Raw genomic sequence first — 16,890 nt, forward strand, 5'->3', positions numbered from 1 at the left:
AGGACTCCACCCCAGGCCTCAGGACCCAGCTAGCTACCCAGGATCAAGCCCACTCCTCTTTGTGTGTAGAAAGGGGACGCATGTGAGGAAACAACCCTGGGGACTCGGAGCTGAGCCCCTGCTGGACACAGCAGACACACACCATGGGCCACCTCCGACACCCAGCAAACGATGGGAGCGGCTCACGGAGAGAGCTGAGCCTTGGAAGACAGGAGGTTCCTTTGTTGTTTTTTTTAATTTTTAATTTTTCTTACAAAAATTTAGATGTTTACCCATAGTCTTATTTTGGTTTTGTTTTTAATTGTTTTCATTAGTGTTTTTCTTGTTTTTAAGTCACAAATAGCAGGCACTGAACAGCAGTCCCCCACTGCTGCTGCCAAAGGTCAGTCCCAGAGGCGCTACTCAGGGGCCAGAGCCGAGCAGGGAAGGCGCTCCAGGCATCTGGGGGTGGGCGGGACCCTCCAAAGCCTCTCTGTGGGTCGCCCCCAACTCAGGGCCCAGGGAAGCCCCTCCACCCTTGGGTTCAGACTCCCTTCACTGAGCCCCCTCCCTGCCTGGCTGCAGGGCCCCAGGGCCCCACCCCCACCCAGCTCCTCAGGGGCCCCGCCAGCCCCAAAGCAAAGCCGGGTGCCCTGCCCTGGGCCCTGCCGGGCTCTCACTGGCACACAGCACCGTATCAGTAAACTAACTCGCCCGGGAGTTAGAAGGGGGGAGAGAGGGCGGGAGGGCAGGCGTGTCCAGAACCCACAGCTCCAGGGAAAGAGGAGCTGCCTACGCCCGCCGCCAGGGGCTCCCAGCTCCACGGCGGGGTCTGTGCAGGCCGCCTGGAGGTCCTTTCCCGAGGTCCCTTCTTCTGAGATCAGACCCTAAGAGCAAACGGCTGGGCCCAGGCCCTGAGGAGGAAGAGGGGAAGGCTGAGCAAGCCCGGTAGCAGGGCGATGGATGCGTGGGTGAAGGCAGCTGCCTCGGGTGGTCCTCGGGGGACCCTGTGCTAGGGGCATTGGAAGGTGTGGACCACCCCTGCTCTCACCCCGTGACCTCCAGGCCCTGATGGCACAGGGCCTGAGCCAGGCTGCAGGCCAGGGGGCCCCTCCCTCAGTCCCCAGCCTGGGCTTCCCTCCGCTGGGCCTTCAGGCCCGCTGAGCTCGAGGTGGCCCTGCGGGGAGCGTGCGGAGAGCGGAGCAGGCAGGCAGGCAGACGGGATGGAGAGAAGGCCCCGCCCAGAGGACGAACACCAGATGAGAACAAGAACGTACCAGGCATGCAAGCTAGACCCAGGAGTCAACAGGCTGAGGCTTAGCATCCCCCACGGCGTCCACCAGCCTGACCGCGGGTCTGCTGGGCCCGGGAGGAGGAGCCTTCCTGCCGGGGTCGGGCTGCAGGGTGGTGGGCAGGAGGGCGTTAGAGGCAGAACAGAGCAAGTTAGTCCGAGCTGGCGAGTGGGGGCTGGGCTGGTCAGCAGGGCAGGGCAAGAGCCGGGGTGCATGCGAGAGAGGCCTGAGGGCCGGGGGAGCTGAACCAGCGGGGCTCGGAGAGGCAGGGTTGGCACAGAGCAGGTGGTAGGGGCTGCCCTGGAGGCGAGACCATGCAGAGGAGGGTGCAGATGCGCCCTCTGTCCCGGGCCCCCTCCCTCCCAGTGGGTGCGAGTTTTTAACCACCTGCACCCACAGGCTGGCTCTGACGTGAGGTTCCCGAGGCAGAAGGGCCACACCCCAAACGGGTCTCCTAGCCCCACTGCCCTGCAGGTGAGCCCCACCCCAGGCCCCAGACCAAACCTTGCCTGGGCCCCTCTCCAGGTGACCCGTGGACACACCACCTCCCTGGACACCTGCCCACAGCCACTCACTTTCAACGACTCCTTCTCAGAGGCCTCCCCTGCAGGGTCACTGCCTCGAGCCCTGCACTCCCTCCGGTCAACGGTGGAGTATCCATCTGTGGGGTGGAGGCAGGAGAGGACTCTGAGGCAGGCACCAGGCATGGATCTCCCTCTCAGCCCAGGGTGCATCTGGAGAGGGCCCCCACCTAGCCCGCTCTGAGCCAGGCCTTCTCACGGCCCCTCCCGTGTGGTGGGCCTTGCAGCCTCTCCCCTGTTCCCCACCAGCGGCTCAGAGCCCTCCAGCTGCCCCCTCAGCTGCCAGACAGGACACCCTGGCTGGGCAGTGACCCCTCCCTGGCTGCCCCACCCCTCACCCCTGAGCACCCCTAAACCAAATCTTTTTTCCAACCACACCTCCTCGGAAGGTCCTCCCCACACAGAGAATAGGCAGCCTGCACCTGCACCTGCACCTGCACCTGCCCTCACCTGGGCCAAATGCCTCCATGGGGATCACGTCCCGGCTGCCTGACTTCTCGCCGTCTGCAAGGTACGAGCGGGTGGCTGGCTGGTTGCAAGCGGTGGCAGGGGACCAGGGCTGGCCTCAGCCTGGTGCCAAGGTGAACACCACGGGTGGAGAGGATTGGGGAGGGGAAGGGAGGGGGCCATCTTCCTGGAGGAAGGTCGGCCTCCCTCCACCCCTCAGCAGGGTGGAGGGACACTCCTGAACCTCAGGATGGACCCCTGCCTCATACTCACCCAGGCTCTTGTCCACCAGCGGCAGCGTGCTATCGTCCAAGCCTCCAGGACTCGGTGGTGCCTTGGGGCCCTTGGCATTAGCAGAACCCGACTAGGGGGAGGAGGGCACATAACAGATGGGGTGGGTCGGGGTGCTCCCGCGGGGTACCCAGCCTGGGCGAAGTGAGAGAGAAAGGCCGGGTGGGCCAAACCTGGAAGCGCGCCTTGGTCCAGCCATCCCTCTGCAGGGCACCACGCAGCTCCTTGTAACTCCACACCGTCTGCAGCACGTGGGATGCGGCCTTTGCCTCGCGCACCGATTGGCTGCGGTCCGGGCTGGGGTCAGTGTCTGGCCAAGACTGCCCTGCTCTGCCCCCACCTTGGCCCCACCCCACCCACCTGGGGGCACCTCCTGCCCCACCTAAGCCCCGCCCACCCACCTGGAGGTGCCAAGTGCCACCAGCGCAGGCACACCGCGGGCCTGCAGCAGTGAGCACGCGTTGTCCAGGCTGTCAGACACGATCTCGTGGATGGTGTTGAGCACGGCCACCACTGTGTCCTCCTCCAGACAGGCCCCGGGCCGCGTGGGTGCCTGCGCGCTGCGCACGTTTCGCACGAGCTCGGCCATGGCGTAGCTCCCTGCGGGCAGGGGCTGTGAGGATGCTCCGGCGCCGGCAGGAGGGGGGCCGCAAGGAGCAGGTGGCCCGGGCCCCAGACCCCCATCCCCGCCCTCACCAATGAGGTCCTTGTTGCGCCGGTCCAGCGAGAGGTTGCGCAGGGCGATGGCGACGGCGCGCACCACCTTGTCGGTCTCCGACTGCAGCAGCTCCACCAGCACCGGCAGCCCGCGCTCCTTGCGCACCGTGGCGCGGATGTACGTGGCCCACTGCGGCAGGGGTGTGAGGTGTGCTCAGTGCTGGCCGCCCCGCACACACCAGACAGTCGCCCACCTGAGCCCTGACCGCCCCTCTGGCTGGACCGTTCTTCTCGCCTGCTTGACAAAGCCCTCCCCCAGCAGCTCCCCCGGCATCTCCACCAGGAATACTCCTGGGATTCCCTAGACCTCCTCCCTGCCAGGCTTGGCCTCTCACCACCCAGTTGCCGGCACTGAGGTTCTGCAGGGCACCGGCTGCGGCCTCCAGAGTGTTGAAGTTCCGACTCTCCGTCAGGAGGGACAGGTAAAGACGCACTACCTCAGGCTGGTACAGCAGCTCGAAGCCTGCGCACGGAGCACCCGCAGCCCACAGTCACCCAGGTCGCCCCGTCACCCCCCACCCCCTCCTCAGCCCTCCCAGGGAAGGGCGAGCTGTGGCCCAGGATGGCTGTGGCATCATCAGGAATGTTTAGCAGCAACGTGTTCACCCCTTAGTCACCGAACAGTAAAAAGCCTTCCCACTTCACAAGGCAATCAACCCAGGCTCTGAGGTGGCAGTGGGTTTAGGCGAGGTCATTCTTCCTTGACCCCACTGCCAAAGAAATGGGACCTGCCTGACGCTGGAGCTTCCGGGAGGCCTAGGGTGGGGAGGGAGGCAGTAACCACGGCTGCTCCCCTAGCAACAGGACTCAGACTCCCTAGCAACAGACCCCCACCCGTATATAAGGCCCATCCTCCCTGTCAGAGCCACTCAACCACTCCTCATCCCTCATCAATTGAGGCTCCAGCCTGGCAGCAGAGCCACCTCACAGTGCTCCAGAGAGGAGGGCGGACCGGCCTTCCAAGTCTGTCCCCACATTTAGGCTTCTGTGTCCCTGGACATTTCCTCCCCTCCCCTACAAGCCCCACATGTCATCAACCCTTCTCCAGTTCTCATATCCCATGCTCCCTCCACTCCAGCTTCCTGTTCCCCAAATGCTCCAAGCACTCGCCCCTGCAGGGCATTTGCATGGGCTGGTCCCTCTACCTGTGATGCTCCCCCCCCAGACCTCCCACGGCTACGCCGCTGCACCCTGCTCGTGGGCATCTGGGCTTGCAGGGCGGACCTCTCTCGCCTAGGCTGGATTCCCAGTGCACAGAGAAGTGCCACAGAGTGGGGCTCCGATGGACACAGGGGGCAAGAAGCTTCAACCGCTCCCCCACATGATCTGGGTGATCTTGCCCAGCCTCCCAACTGGATCTGACTGCACCTCGGGGCTCCAAAACCCCTAGGAGTGAACCCGGGCTCCTCGGCTGGCACAGGAGGCCCTGCCCAGCTAGCCCTCGCTCCAATCCCTGCCAGCCTCTCATGTGCTGTGTGACCTGGCAAGTGCCTGGCTCTTCCCTGCCTCCGTGCCCACACCCTGCCTGAAATGACCTGTGGCACAGACCCTGATTCTGAGCCCTGAGCAGGTGCCCAGGGACTACACAGTCCTCTGGGGAACCCCACACCTGTGGGCCTCAGTTTCCCCATGGGATCCCCAAGCCCCTTCAGCCTGTTTGGTGGTACAAAGCTTAACTCTTGGACAGGCCTGGGCCTGGATTCCACCTCCCACTGCTCACCTTTGGCAGCCTCAGTCCGCTTGGGTAGGTCCAGAGTGTCAAAGTTCTGGTCCATCTCACCATCCCTCTTCCCTGGAACAGAAGGGCAGTGGGAGGTGAGGTGGACCCCGCAGGGTGCAGGTTTGTGTCAGGAGGGGCGGGGACAGCACCCCCACATCCAAGACTGGGCACCAAGAGGCCTGGGAACAGAGCACCGTTCTGAGTCCAGGCAGGCAGCTCTGCCCAAAGGGCAGTGGTGGCAGTTAGGCCTAGGGAGGTCCGAGCCCTGCCTGAGCTGCCAGGACTCATCCTCCATCGGGTGCTGGGAGCTGCACTGCAGATCCTTCCGATGGGATCCTTGGGCCCACCATGTGTGTGAACTGAGGGGCCCAGGAGCCCAGGCAGGGGCAGGGAGGTGCAGACAGGGAAGCCGAGGGCTGGCAGGGACAGGACTTGCCTGGCTGCACAGTGAGGCAAGGCTGGAGCCAAGAGTCCCACTCATGGGGAAACTTGCCCCTGTCTGGGGCCAGGACCCGGCCCTGGGCTCTGCTGGCCAGGAGACCCCCCCACCCGCAGGCCCCTGCAGCAGCCCCACCTAACACCCGTCAGCCTCGGCCTGCACACCTCCGTGAGAGCCAGCTCACCACCTCCCGGCCGTCCTCCCGCTCAGATGAGGAACATTCCCATTCTTGGAAGGCAGAGCTGAGTTCAGACGATCAGGGGCCTGCCCTACCCAGCCTCCTGGGGCATTTGCATGGTCCCTCCGAGCCACACCTGGCCCATCCCATCGGAGGGGCAAACTCTGCTCCCCAGTGCCCCTGGGAATGGACATGCCCAGGCCCTATCCACCCTCGGCTCTGAGGTTACAGAGGGACAGCCCCTCGGCCTCCCAACCAGCCCCAGGCTGACATTCCTGCAGTTGTCATGTCCACACAGTTGCCATGGAGATGGCTGCCTGGAGAAGGGACAGGGATGGGGCCTTCCCAAGGATGAAAGGTCCTGCAGTTGTCATGGAGATGGCTGCCTGAGCAATGGGGGGGGGAGGGGTCCCTGGTGCCCACTGCACCCGCCAGGCCTGCACGGCAGGACAAACAGGGACTTACCTTCATGGAACCACTCTTCTGGGCGGCCGGAGGAAGCACAGGAGAGAGGAGAGGAGCCTGAGCGGGAAGCACCCCCATTCCCTCCCAGGAAGTGTAGGGCAGGGGGACGGGGACTCTCACCCCGATTACTTTTGGGGGCTGAGTGCCCACAAGTGGGACGGGGATCAGAAAAGGCCAACGCAGTGGGGCAGGTGAAGGCAGTGTACAGACCCCTGGCAGCTGCACCCGAGGTAGGGACGGCGTGAGGCAGGTGGGGTGCTGCCCCCTGGGCTCCTCAGGATCCTTGGGTGCCCTGCCAATGCCAGGAGGCGGCGCTGTCCTCGGCACTTCCAAACTTGGGCCCCCAGGCCCTTCCTGGAGCTGAGGGCCTGGGTCCGGGCACCAGGGGGGACCACTGCACAGGTGGTCCTGGGCACCCTCCTTGGGTCCCTGAACGTGTCCCCTGTGGGTGCGGAGGGCCTTCGGCTTGGCAGGGCTGGGGGTCCTAACGCAGTACCCCAGTCCCACCCACACACCTTTGGCCTTCTTGCCACCAAAGCAGCCGGCATCCTCCCTCCTCCGGCGCTGGGCGCCCATGGCACTGCCCGGGGGCCTGGGCTCGGCCTCCTGGTACCTGTCGGCCCCCGGCACCTCCTTGTGCACGTGGTAGGAGAGGTTCCGTACGATGCACACGCAGTTCTCCACCGACTGCAGAGAGAGGGGGCTAGGGTACCGCTGGGGGGCACGGGACACTGACCGCCCCCTCCCCAGGGAAGATGCCACAGCTCGTGAGCGCAGAAGGGACCGGGTGCAGGATGGGGAGGCCTGGGTTAGGGGCCCACTCGGGCGAAACCCAGGGAGGGCCTGAGGAAGGAGGGGGGAGCACCTACCACACGCGGGACCTGGTCCAGGGCTTCAGGGCACACCTGCTGTCCCGCACCACACACCCGTCCCCTGTGCCGCCTGGACAGTCCAGGGCTCCTGCTCCATTCCCCGACCCTTCATGGGAGGCTGCGAGACTGACCCTGCCTGGGGCCTGCCAGGGCCTCCCCGCCTACCTTGTTGTCCGTGTCCTTCCTGCCCACGGCTGACTGCAGGGCGTGCAGGAGTGCGTCCACCAGCCCCTCACACTCACGGAGTCGCCGCCGGGCCTCTGCACCATCTGAGCTCACATTCCTGTGTGGCCAAGAGCAAGCCCTGTGACCCCAGCTCCAGCTCCGGGGTCTCATCTTATCTGCAGAACATGCTCTGTGCCACGCTGTAAGGGCTGCTAGCAGATGACAAGAGGTTAGTAGTGAAGGTGAAGCAGCAATGGCCTGACTGCTGGGACCCCAGGAGGGGGCCCTGGCCTGGCATCTGTGTGGGGTGGGGGGCTCCCCTGACTCCCAGCTGAACTGCAAAGGGACAGAAGGGGATCCAGAGGCCTGCATCTGTGCAGCTCAAGGCTCCACCTTGTGCTGAGGTAAGGACCCCAGAGGGTCATGGGGGGATATCCTGATGGACAGGCAGGACCGAGGGAACGCAGGACTGCCTGTGGGGTCTCTGCAGGGCCTCCAAGGGTGGTGGGGGGAGGGCAGGGGTCACAAGGAGGTGGGATGAGGCCTCTGAGGCAGACTGGAGAGGAGGGTCCTAGCTCCCCCTCCCTGGGCGTCACAGGGATGGGTCGAAGCTGTGCAGGGATGGAGCAGGGGTACATGGGAGGGTGGCAGACATCCAGAGGCTGCCTGTGGGGGTGAGTACAGCCCCATCAGGCACATTCTCGGGACTCGGGCAGGAACTGTGACCTGGCTCTGACGCCGAGGCCTGGGTGGCTAGCTGTCTTCCACGTTATCTAGGACACAGGGACGTGGCTATTCTTAGGACAGCTGTCCCCAGGTATGCATGCAGGCTCTGGTGCCTGGCTCCTGCCTCCTTGGTTGGGAACAGCCCTGGGAGGCTTCGAGGGGCACCTGAGCCTGGCCCCACCCACACCTCAAGCAGCCTGATGTGTTCTTGAAGACAGTCGTCCACTCAGCGTCCCGTGGCTTGGAGTCCTCGTTGGGCTCTGGCTCCCAGCCCGAGTGCGGCACAATGACCTCGTGGGTCAGCGTCTGCAGGCCGTGGTCAATGATGACCATCTTCAGGGGTTCGTAGGATGACAGGTTCCAGAGTGTGCCTGTAGGGCGCCATCAACCCGCCAGTGCTGACCACAGGCACTGTCCCCAGAGGACCAGCTCAGGACCCACCCCGCCCTCTTTGGGCCCCAGCTCACACCAGAAGACAGGAGTGACAAAAGCCACAAGAGGCCCTGGGTGCTGCTCTGGTGTGGGTGAGATGCACACGCCACACCGAAAGGGGGCTCCCCAGGGGGGGAAGGAGCCCCCTAGAGGCCAGGACACATAGGAGGGGCTGGCAGGGAGCCTGGAGCTGGCATGTGCCTTCTTTTCCCCACCCCTTCCCAGCCACCCAGGCAGGTAGGACTATGCTCCTGGGGCCACGCCGAGAGGGGGTCATCACATGACCCTGACCAGCCACGGTCCCCACCACTGCCCTGCTGGGGGGGACCAGAGAGGCAGGACCCAGAGTAGTCACGGTGGGGACATGGGAGCTGGCGGGGAGGGGGCCAGCGCCAGCCCTACCTGTGGCGGCCGAGTCCAGAGGTAGAGACCTGACACAGTGCCTGAGCCTGACTCCTGACTGAACCGCGACGCAGGCGGCCGGGCGCCTCACCTGTGACGAGCTCACGGACCTCGCTGTCCCGGGCGGCCCGAAGGAGGCGCACCAGGGCAGGCACACCGCCACAGTCCCGGATGGCGGCCTTGTTGTCAGCATCCCGGCCATACGAGAGGTTCCGCAGCGCCCCACAGGCCCGGCGCCGCACCTCCGCCCGCGGGTGGTCCAGTAGGGCCACAAGCAGCGGCAGCCCCCGCAGCTGCCGCACGCGGCGCTTGACACCCTCGTTCTCGAAGCACAGGTGCTGCAGGTAGGCGGCTGCGTTGGCCTTCACGGGGTCCACGGGGTGCCGCAGCATGGCCAGCACCTCGGGCAGCTCGGGGTCCCGCCAGCGCGGCTCCTTGCGGGCACTGTCCACCGAGGGCGAGCGCCGCACTGCCCGGTCCAGGCTGCCCAGGCTGCCATGTTCCGGCTGGGCCAGAGGCGCCGCCGTGGCCGGGAAGGGGGGCCGCTCCTCCATCATCAGCTCACCGCCATCGTCCGCCACGTCCTCGTAGGCCCTGTGCAGGCGAGCACGGTGCGTGACCGTCCTCTCGCGGCTGCTGGCTGGCCCTGTCCCCAAGCGGCCCCATCACACATTCTCCGGGGGACCATGAACCCATGGGTTAGGGCTGGGCCTAGAGCATCGTCGGTGCTGAGGGTCATACCCGACCCAGCAAGAACTAACTCACAGCCAGTGATAGAGCCAAACCACAGCCAACGTCCTCAGAATTTGTATCCCTGCCAGATGGGAGCTCACTCACTCCCATCACCAGGCAGTTTCCCTGACTCCCAGCTAAACGTATTTCTACGAAACATCTGTCTGTGACTGGGGTCCCACCTCCCCATGAGGCCATGTCTGGCTAGTGCACCCCTTGCACACAGCCAGCCTGGTAGGACCATCTGAGGGGCCTCAGGCCACCAGTTCTCCAGGGCACAAGATGTCAAACCCACTTCCTAGGTGAGGGATTGGGACTGGGGGTGGGCGAGTGTCTTGCCTGTGGTCACACAGCATAATCCAGACCCAGGCAGTGGTCATGTTCCCACCTGACAGACAGAGAAGCTGAGGGCAGGGGAGACAGAACCAAAGGCTGCAGCGGGAAGGGAAGGACCGAGGGCCTGGGTTCTGGGTGCTCCTGTGCATTGGGGAGGGGCTGGGGCCCAAGCTCAGAAAAATGCCCTGGGCCCCTTGGGCTTGTGTCTTACGGGCCATCTGGCTGGAGCAGGGGCAGCAGGCATGGGTGCGTCACCAGCTTCTCTTGCTCCAGACCCGCAGGGAGGGTGCCCAGTGCAACCCCACAGCCCAGAGCCCGCCCTTGCCGCTGTCCCCGAGAAGAGCCAAGGCCAATTCAAACTAACGTGTGTGTTACTAACACAGCCCCGCAGCGAGACTACCCTTGTGGTACTCTGCAAGGAGTGGAAGGCAGGCTTCCCAGAGGCAGTGAGAGCGCATGGGGGCTCACCTGGTGCGCAGGCCCCGCCCACAGTCTGGCCTCCTCCGCGCGGCTGTGCCACAGTCAGGCTCCAGCTCCGGGCCCCCCTCGTCCTCAGCAGCCAGGCTGCGAGTGTCGTCCTCCAAGCCATACGGCTCTGCCTGGAACCGCTCGGGCTGGGAGCGGCCGGCTGGCGGCCCAGGCTCAGGGCCTGCAGGGAAGGCCTCCCGGCGGCTGGGCAGCGTGAAGCAGCCATCACCAGGGCCTGGGCCCAGGGGGCCTCCACGCGGGGGCCGCACACCCAGTCCGCGGGACAGGCTGCCATAGCTGGGGATGTCGCGGGGCTCATCAGGAAAGCTGCCCCCGCTGCCAAGGCAGGTGCGGGAGAGCGTGGCCGCTGGGCCACCCCCGCGCAGCAGGAAGTGTCGGTCCAGCGGGCCGTCGGTGAAGGGGCCCAGTGGGTGGCCGCCATCCAGCAGGGGGAGGCCATCGGGGCCCACGGGCACCTGGCGCACTGTTCGAGTGGTCACCGTCTTGACTGTCTTGGTGACCTGGTGGGTGAGGGGGCAGCCTGTGGGCTGGCAGCCTGAGAGGCCAGGGTGGCCTCAGCCCTCCACCTGAATAATGGGTGGCCCGCAGGAGGCCGGGGCGAGGTGTACCTTGGTCTCAGTGCGACGAGTGGTGCCATCTTCTGACGTGATGATGGACACATGGGAGGTGGGGGTGCCAGGGTCCTCCTCCACCGTCACTGTCTCCTCCAGCACCTCAGGCGCCTCCGGCATCATGGCCAGAGAGGCCTGGCTGCCCGGGCTCTGCTCCTGGGCGAGGGGGCAGGTGTTGGTGGGAGGACCCCGTGCTCTGCAGCCCTGGGGCAAGGACGCTCGTGCTGGTCTGGACGCCAGGAGGGCCTTCTTCCCCTGCCCCAGGGCCTGTCTCAGCCCTGGCTGGTGAGGACAGCAGCACATTCTTGCCTCTGAAAGCCGAGGGGCTGGTCCCCATCCCAGGGCCTCCTCGGGCTGATCTAGTGGATAAGGCCCTGGGCCCAGCGGCGCAGTCTTGGGCAGCCCTGTCTGAGCTGTAAGCCCAGCTGCCACAGCTCCTGGAGGCCCAAGCACCCGCAGGATGCTCTCCTGACGTCACTCATCATCACCCTGGCTGGGCCCTCCCTAAAGGATGGCTCTTTCCTGTGCCTCCTCCCTGCCCACCCCAGAAACCTTGAGTGCAGAGGGTGGCAATTTCAGCATTGTTCACTGACTCCCTGTGGCCACACCCAGGCTCCCGCCATCCCCAAGGCCAGCTAGACGCCCTCGCAGGACAGAAATACCCAACTCCCAGAATGCCCTGCGCACTCAGAGCACCAAAATACCCTCGCCCCTTCCGGCCCGGATACTCTTGGGGTGCTGAGTGGGCAGGGCCTGGCCCTACCTCACTGGGGCCAGTGGCTGGTGCCCCTCACTGAGGCCCTGGGTGTCATATCAGAGCCCAGAGAGGGTGGATTCAGGCCAATGGGGGCCCAGCTGATCCTTGATGGGAACCCTGGTGTCCCCTCCCCACACACCCCCGGGCCTCCCCAGCCTTGGACCTCAGCTCTCAGCCTCCCTTGCCAACATCCCCGCAGGCAAGATGGTGCTGGAGAGAGGCTCTTCTAAAGCCCACAGGCCTACTGGCCAGACTCACCAGTGGGGAAACTGAGGCTCAGAGAGGACAGGCCAGCCCACAGCACAGCTGGGCTGGACCCCTGCTATGCTGAGAGGCACGGGGACCCCAGGCCTCTGACCACCCACCATGCCAACATCCCAGGATCAGCGTCTGGCCAGGACGGGTAGGAGCTGAAACCCAAGCCGCAGTGGGCGGGCGTGGGGGAGCACATTCCCGGGCAGCCAGGGCCGGGTCAGCAGGAGGACAGGTCCTGCTCCAGGGCCCAGGCCCGTGCTTTGTGGGATGGGTCCCCGCCTGGGCCCCAGGAAAGGCCAGCAGCTCAACCCGCATCTGCCTGGCGCCAGAGCCCTGCTCTGCTTCCGTCCCTGGGACCGGGAACATGCAAGGCAAGGCTCCCAGGGCCACCTTCCCGTCCCCGGGCCCAGGAGCATGCAAGGCAAGGTGCCCAGGGCTGCCCTCAGGGCCTGCCTCCCGAGGGCCTCGGGTGTGAAGTCTCCCCAGGTTGGGGTCCTGTCCTAAAGGAATGCATGTCCCCCCAAATGAACACAGTGTTGAGGTTCTGGGCCCCTGCAGCCTCTTCAGGGGTCCAGGGAGAAGCCTGCACCAACCTGCTAGGAGCATCCCTCAGGCTCTGGTGACAGAGGAAGAGGTCACAGAATGTGCCCCCTCCCCCAGAAGCAGGGCCTCGGAGGACAATATGTGATTTTATGAAAAAGAGAAACTGAGGCCTGACAGAGAGGAAAGGACTACCCAGAACTGCACAAACTGCTAACGTGGGATTTCAGGCATCCACAGGGAAGGCCTTTCAGCCACATGTCACCCCTCTGGGGCGACAGCCTTGGCTGCCACCTTCTCAGTCCTAGAATGCAAGTAGTATGCCTGTTGGGGAGCTGGCCAGGAAAGAGGGACGCTGTTCCTTGGGAAAGAGAAGTAAACTGAGGCCTGGGGTGGGGACACGCTGGTGTGCAGCTGGGCAGGGTGGCCTGGCTCTTCTCTGAGGGCACTGGGGAGCTGGGGCGGTTCTGGAGCAGCGGTTCAGGGACAGCATGTCCCTGCTGGGGCCTCGGCCGCCCCATCTGCACTTGGCAACTGTGGGAGCAAAAGTGTGGCTGGCAGTGAGCTCTCTGCTCAGCCAGGGAAGGGGAGGAGCAGCAAGGCCCCATGGCTACAAAGCACAGGGAGTGCAGGGAGCAGGACTGACAGGAGGGGACCAGGTTGTCCAGGACACTGCCAGGAGTATGGGCCCCTTAGTAGGTATGCATACATTTGCATACATTTAACCCTCTCCGAGAAGAGCCCCTATCCCCTGGCCAGGCTTGGGCTGCTGGAGGGTGGCACAGGGGGTGCACATCTTGGACCTCAGTGCCAGGGGGGCCTGGCTGCTGCTTCTCACTCCAGCCGGCAGACACAATGCAAAATTGGGGGAAAGAGGGGATGGGGATCCAGGAGAGCCAGGGGCCCAACAAGGCATGGCAACCCTGCAGCATCAGCCACCAACACCCAGCCCGGGCAGCCCGGCAGCGGGATCCCAAGGCCCCAAGAGCCCTGACTGGCAAATGACCTCAGGGAGCTAAAAATGGTGATGACTTCACCCCGGTGGGCAGGGAGGCGGGAGCGTGAGTCAGCCGGTGATCACGGGGAGGCCCGGCCCCCGTTACACACGCCTGGGCACACACATGCAGAAAGGGACCTGGACACACATGTGCACGAGCACCCATCCCGGCTCCCAGGCCCAGGCACGTCAGTTCGCAGGCTCTCCCGACAGCACCCAGCACCGACATCCCCTCCTGCCTTCTACCTGCGTGTCCAGACTTCCTCAACCACCCACCCAGCGTCTACCATGGGAGTCTCAGAACTGGCAGGTGGGGGATCCGAGGCCTAGGGTAGAAGGAGCCCAAGGTTGATCCCTGGCTTGGGCCTCCGAAACGTCTTTGGGGTGAAGACATGGGGTCACAGACTGACTGACCAGGACACAGTCAGCTCTCAACAGAGGCTGCTGACCAGGCTGCCTGGATTCTCATCTGGCCTCAAGGCCCTGCTCTAGGGCCCCATGTCCCATGGCCACCTACCCAGGCAGGCCCACCTCAGGAAACCCCAGCCCTGCAGCCCCAGATTTCCCTCATACCCTAGACATGAACAACACCTGCAGCCTCCCCCACACCCCAAATCCCGCCAAGTCCTGTCAACTGCCTCACCCTCCCTCTGCCCTGGCACCATCCTTGCCTCTCTCGCTGGGATGACTGTCCAGCCTCCCACCACCTCTCCCCAGGGCCCAAATCTGTCCCATGGTCCTCCCATCCATGGTCCACTTGGTCCAGGGGCCCTGGGCCTGGCCCAGCAAGGGACTGTTGTCCACTTCTGGAGTTTCCCATGAGCTCCTGTGAACTTGTGGGAGGGGCTTAGCCCAGGACTCCAAGCAGGGGCGGGAGTGACCAGTATCCCAGAAAGGTGGACCCAACCACTGCTCTCAAGAGGGTCTCCAGAGGCCCAGAGCTGGAGGGCTGTGGCCCCGTCACACACCTGGGCTCAGCTTCCTTGTATGAAAACAGGAAGGACCTGGGGTGTCCAGGCCACAGGACAGGTGGGATAGTGCCAGTCCTGACTTTGTGACCAGATCTAAGGTGTGTGAGGCACAGAAAAATGAGACGTGGGACAAGACACAGAGGGGCCACCCCTGGGCAAAAGCCCACAGCAGCCTCTGGGGGCGCATGTGGGAATGGCGGAAGGAGGAGACAGAGGATACAAGCCAAGTCACCACTGGTGGGGAGCTGGACTGGGGTCCCAGAGGCACGGATCCACCTGCAATGCCTGCCCTTGAGAGATGAGCACCCATGGTCTGGATCACGAAGAACAGGATGTGGGGTGGTTGCCCCACCCTGTCCACAGCCCCACCAGCACACGCAAGGGATAGATTAAGGTGGGATCCCACCCCTGGCTCCCACAACCCCATCCAGGCTCTCAGAGAGCACGAGATGGCTGCTGCTGGATGAATGAACCGAGGGGTGGAGGAATACCAGCCCCCAACCCAGAGTGGCCATCCTGGATGGAGTCCAGGCCAAGCCAGGCAAGCATCTCCCACCAGGGAGCAAGTCCTTGGCCACTACAGACGTTCCCTCCCTTGGTGCCCACAGTGGCGAACCCAGCCCTGGCTGACCGGGAGCTCCCCCCTCCACAGCAGCAATCCACCTGCAAGGGCGCAGGCCCAGGCTGAGTGGCCAAGAGGCCAAGGGACAGTGGGTGCCCAGTAGACTGGGGGAGCAAGCTTGTGGGCGATGGCAGGGTGGGCCATCACCCACCCCAGCTTTCCCAAGCCCAGCCCACACCCATCAGGCACACAGTGGCCCCACATTCCCCCAGCTCCCCTGAACTGGCCTCTCCATCTCTGGGGCAGGCAGGCACCTAGCTGTCCAGGTGGGCAGGTGTGTAGGAGACCTACCTCTTGCTCCTCCACTCTGCCTCAGTTTCCCCGCCTGTTAGGGGACCCCGCCCCTCTGAGCAAGAGTGCGGGCTGCCCGCGAGCCTTCCCCCATGCTGGTGCTGGGAGGAAGCCCCCCTCCGCCTCCGCACGTGGGCAGGGCCATCCCCCAGCCCTCTCTCCACGTGCGCTGCCGCGGCAGACGCTGCTTGCATTAAAGCTCCGAAACTCCTGCGCGGCCCCCAGAGCCGGGGCCCTGTGAATTTGGGGGAGGCCTAGTCGCGCCGCCCTCTCTAGACTCGGCCTCCCACCTGCGCAGAGGGGCTGCTCGGGAAGGCCCTGCCCACCACCCCGTCCCAGGCACCTGTCCCGGGCGCTGGCCCGGGTGCGCCCGCTCCCACCTCTCCACCAGCTCCCCGCACCCCTGGCGGCGCGCTCACTCCGCCGCCCCGCCCGGCCCCGGCCCGGGGCCGCAGACAATAGCCGCCTCCGGCCGGCGGCTCCACGAACAAAAGCGGGTCCTCCCGGAGGGCCGGCGCCCCGCCCTCCGCCACCGGCCCCCGGGACAGTGCCCCCGCCCGGGACCAAGTTCCCTCCAACCTGTCTGAGTTCGGCCGGCATCGGGCCGGGCGCGGGGGGCGCGAGCCGGCGGTAGCGGCGGCTGGACTGGGTTCGGCTGCGGGGCCTCGGCCGCTCGGCTCGGGCTGGGCGGACTCGCTCCCCGCGGGGCCGACCTGGCTAGGCGCGGCCAGCGGCCAACCGGGAGGGGCGGGACGGTGAGGCGAGCAGCCAATCGGGCGGGGCCAAGCTGGGGCGGGGTGGATAGCAGCCAATCGGTTGGGGTCGCACCCGGGAGGGGCGGGGCGGCGGGCGGCCAATTGGGCGGGGCGAAGTCCCGCCCCGACCGGCGCGGAGCGGGGCTTGCCTGCAGCCTTGGGCCGGGGTCGCCCTCTGCCCTCGCGCTCAGGCCAGTCAGGGCTCCCCTTCCCCACCCCCGCACCGCGGGGGTAGCATTTTCCCGCGGAGTCCTCCTTCCCAGGCCTCGGTTTACCCCCAGTAAAAGACCCCACAGCCCTACCCCTGCAGTTGAGGAAACAGTTCTGGCAGTGCAGGAGCCAGTGCGGCTAAGGCATCCTGCAAGACCACCCTCCTGGCACAAGCTGCCCATCCCGGCTGCGACTCAGTTTCCCCTAGCTGTGAAATGGCGGCCTGTAAGACAGTATTGACGGCGATGTCGCTCAGGTTTCCTAGATCTGGCTCCAGGCCCTTGCCCACCCTCCAGCACCTCCCCAGTAAGCGTCCCCACAGAGCTCAACCCGAGCCTGCACTGACCCACTTTGTCTTGGGTTCTCCCCATCAAGTCACAGAGGCCCAGGGGTCCCCCATCCTCTGAGAGGTGTCAGAGCAGATCAAAGGGAGGGGAGGGAGCACAACTCTTGGGTAACCCTGGGTGAAAGCTCGTGGGGCCCAGCTGGCCTCAGATCCTCTCCCTTCCATGTCTTTGACCTACTGGGAAGTGGTGGCTAGAGGGGGCGGTTAATCAAAGCTTCTCCTACTATGGTGCACTCCCCACCCCCAGCAGCCTGGCATGGAGGTGCAGCCAC

At 65.1% G+C, this 16,890-nt stretch overlaps 1 protein-coding gene across 9 annotated transcripts in view; it reads right to left on the reverse strand.

Annotated features, from left to right (window-relative positions):
- Positions 1–280: 280 nt before the first annotated feature.
- The window catches only part of ARVCF (ARVCF delta catenin family member), a 36,054-nt gene continuing 19,444 nt past the window's right edge, over positions 281–16,890 (reverse strand). The window contains exons 1-18 of one of the 9 annotated variants that reach the window (XM_036823612.1): positions 15,887–15,999; positions 10,872–11,030; positions 10,243–10,763; positions 8,798–9,300; positions 8,060–8,243; positions 7,147–7,264; positions 6,625–6,796; positions 6,110–6,127; positions 5,028–5,099; positions 3,643–3,770; positions 3,287–3,437; positions 2,992–3,190; positions 2,764–2,875; positions 2,573–2,663; positions 2,303–2,356; positions 1,847–1,932; positions 1,257–1,376; positions 281–893 (exon numbers count right to left, since the gene is read on the reverse strand). In XM_036823612.1, coding sequence (XP_036679507.1) covers positions 1,269–1,376; positions 1,847–1,932; positions 2,303–2,356; positions 2,573–2,663; positions 2,764–2,875; positions 2,992–3,190; positions 3,287–3,437; positions 3,643–3,770; positions 5,028–5,099; positions 6,110–6,127; positions 6,625–6,796; positions 7,147–7,264; positions 8,060–8,243; positions 8,798–9,300; positions 10,243–10,763; positions 10,872–11,030; positions 15,887–15,907 — 2,697 coding nt within the window. In that variant the 5' untranslated portion in view covers positions 15,908–15,999 and the 3' untranslated portion in view covers positions 281–893; positions 1,257–1,268. Of the gene's footprint in view, positions 894–1,256; positions 1,377–1,846; positions 1,933–2,302; positions 2,357–2,572; positions 2,664–2,763; positions 2,876–2,991; positions 3,191–3,286; positions 3,438–3,642; positions 3,771–5,027; positions 5,100–6,109; positions 6,128–6,624; positions 6,797–7,146; positions 7,265–8,059; positions 8,244–8,797; positions 9,301–10,242; positions 10,764–10,871; positions 11,031–13,145; positions 13,369–15,886; positions 16,000–16,890 lie in introns of those variants that run through there. The other 8 variants (XM_036823606.1, XM_036823607.1, XM_036823613.1 and 5 more) reach the window with 8 other exon arrangements.

The sequence above is a fragment of the Balaenoptera musculus genome, chromosome 14, assembly GCF_009873245.2.
Source record: "Balaenoptera musculus isolate JJ_BM4_2016_0621 chromosome 14, mBalMus1.pri.v3, whole genome shotgun sequence".
Taxonomy (NCBI): Eukaryota; Metazoa; Chordata; class Mammalia; order Artiodactyla; family Balaenopteridae; genus Balaenoptera; species Balaenoptera musculus.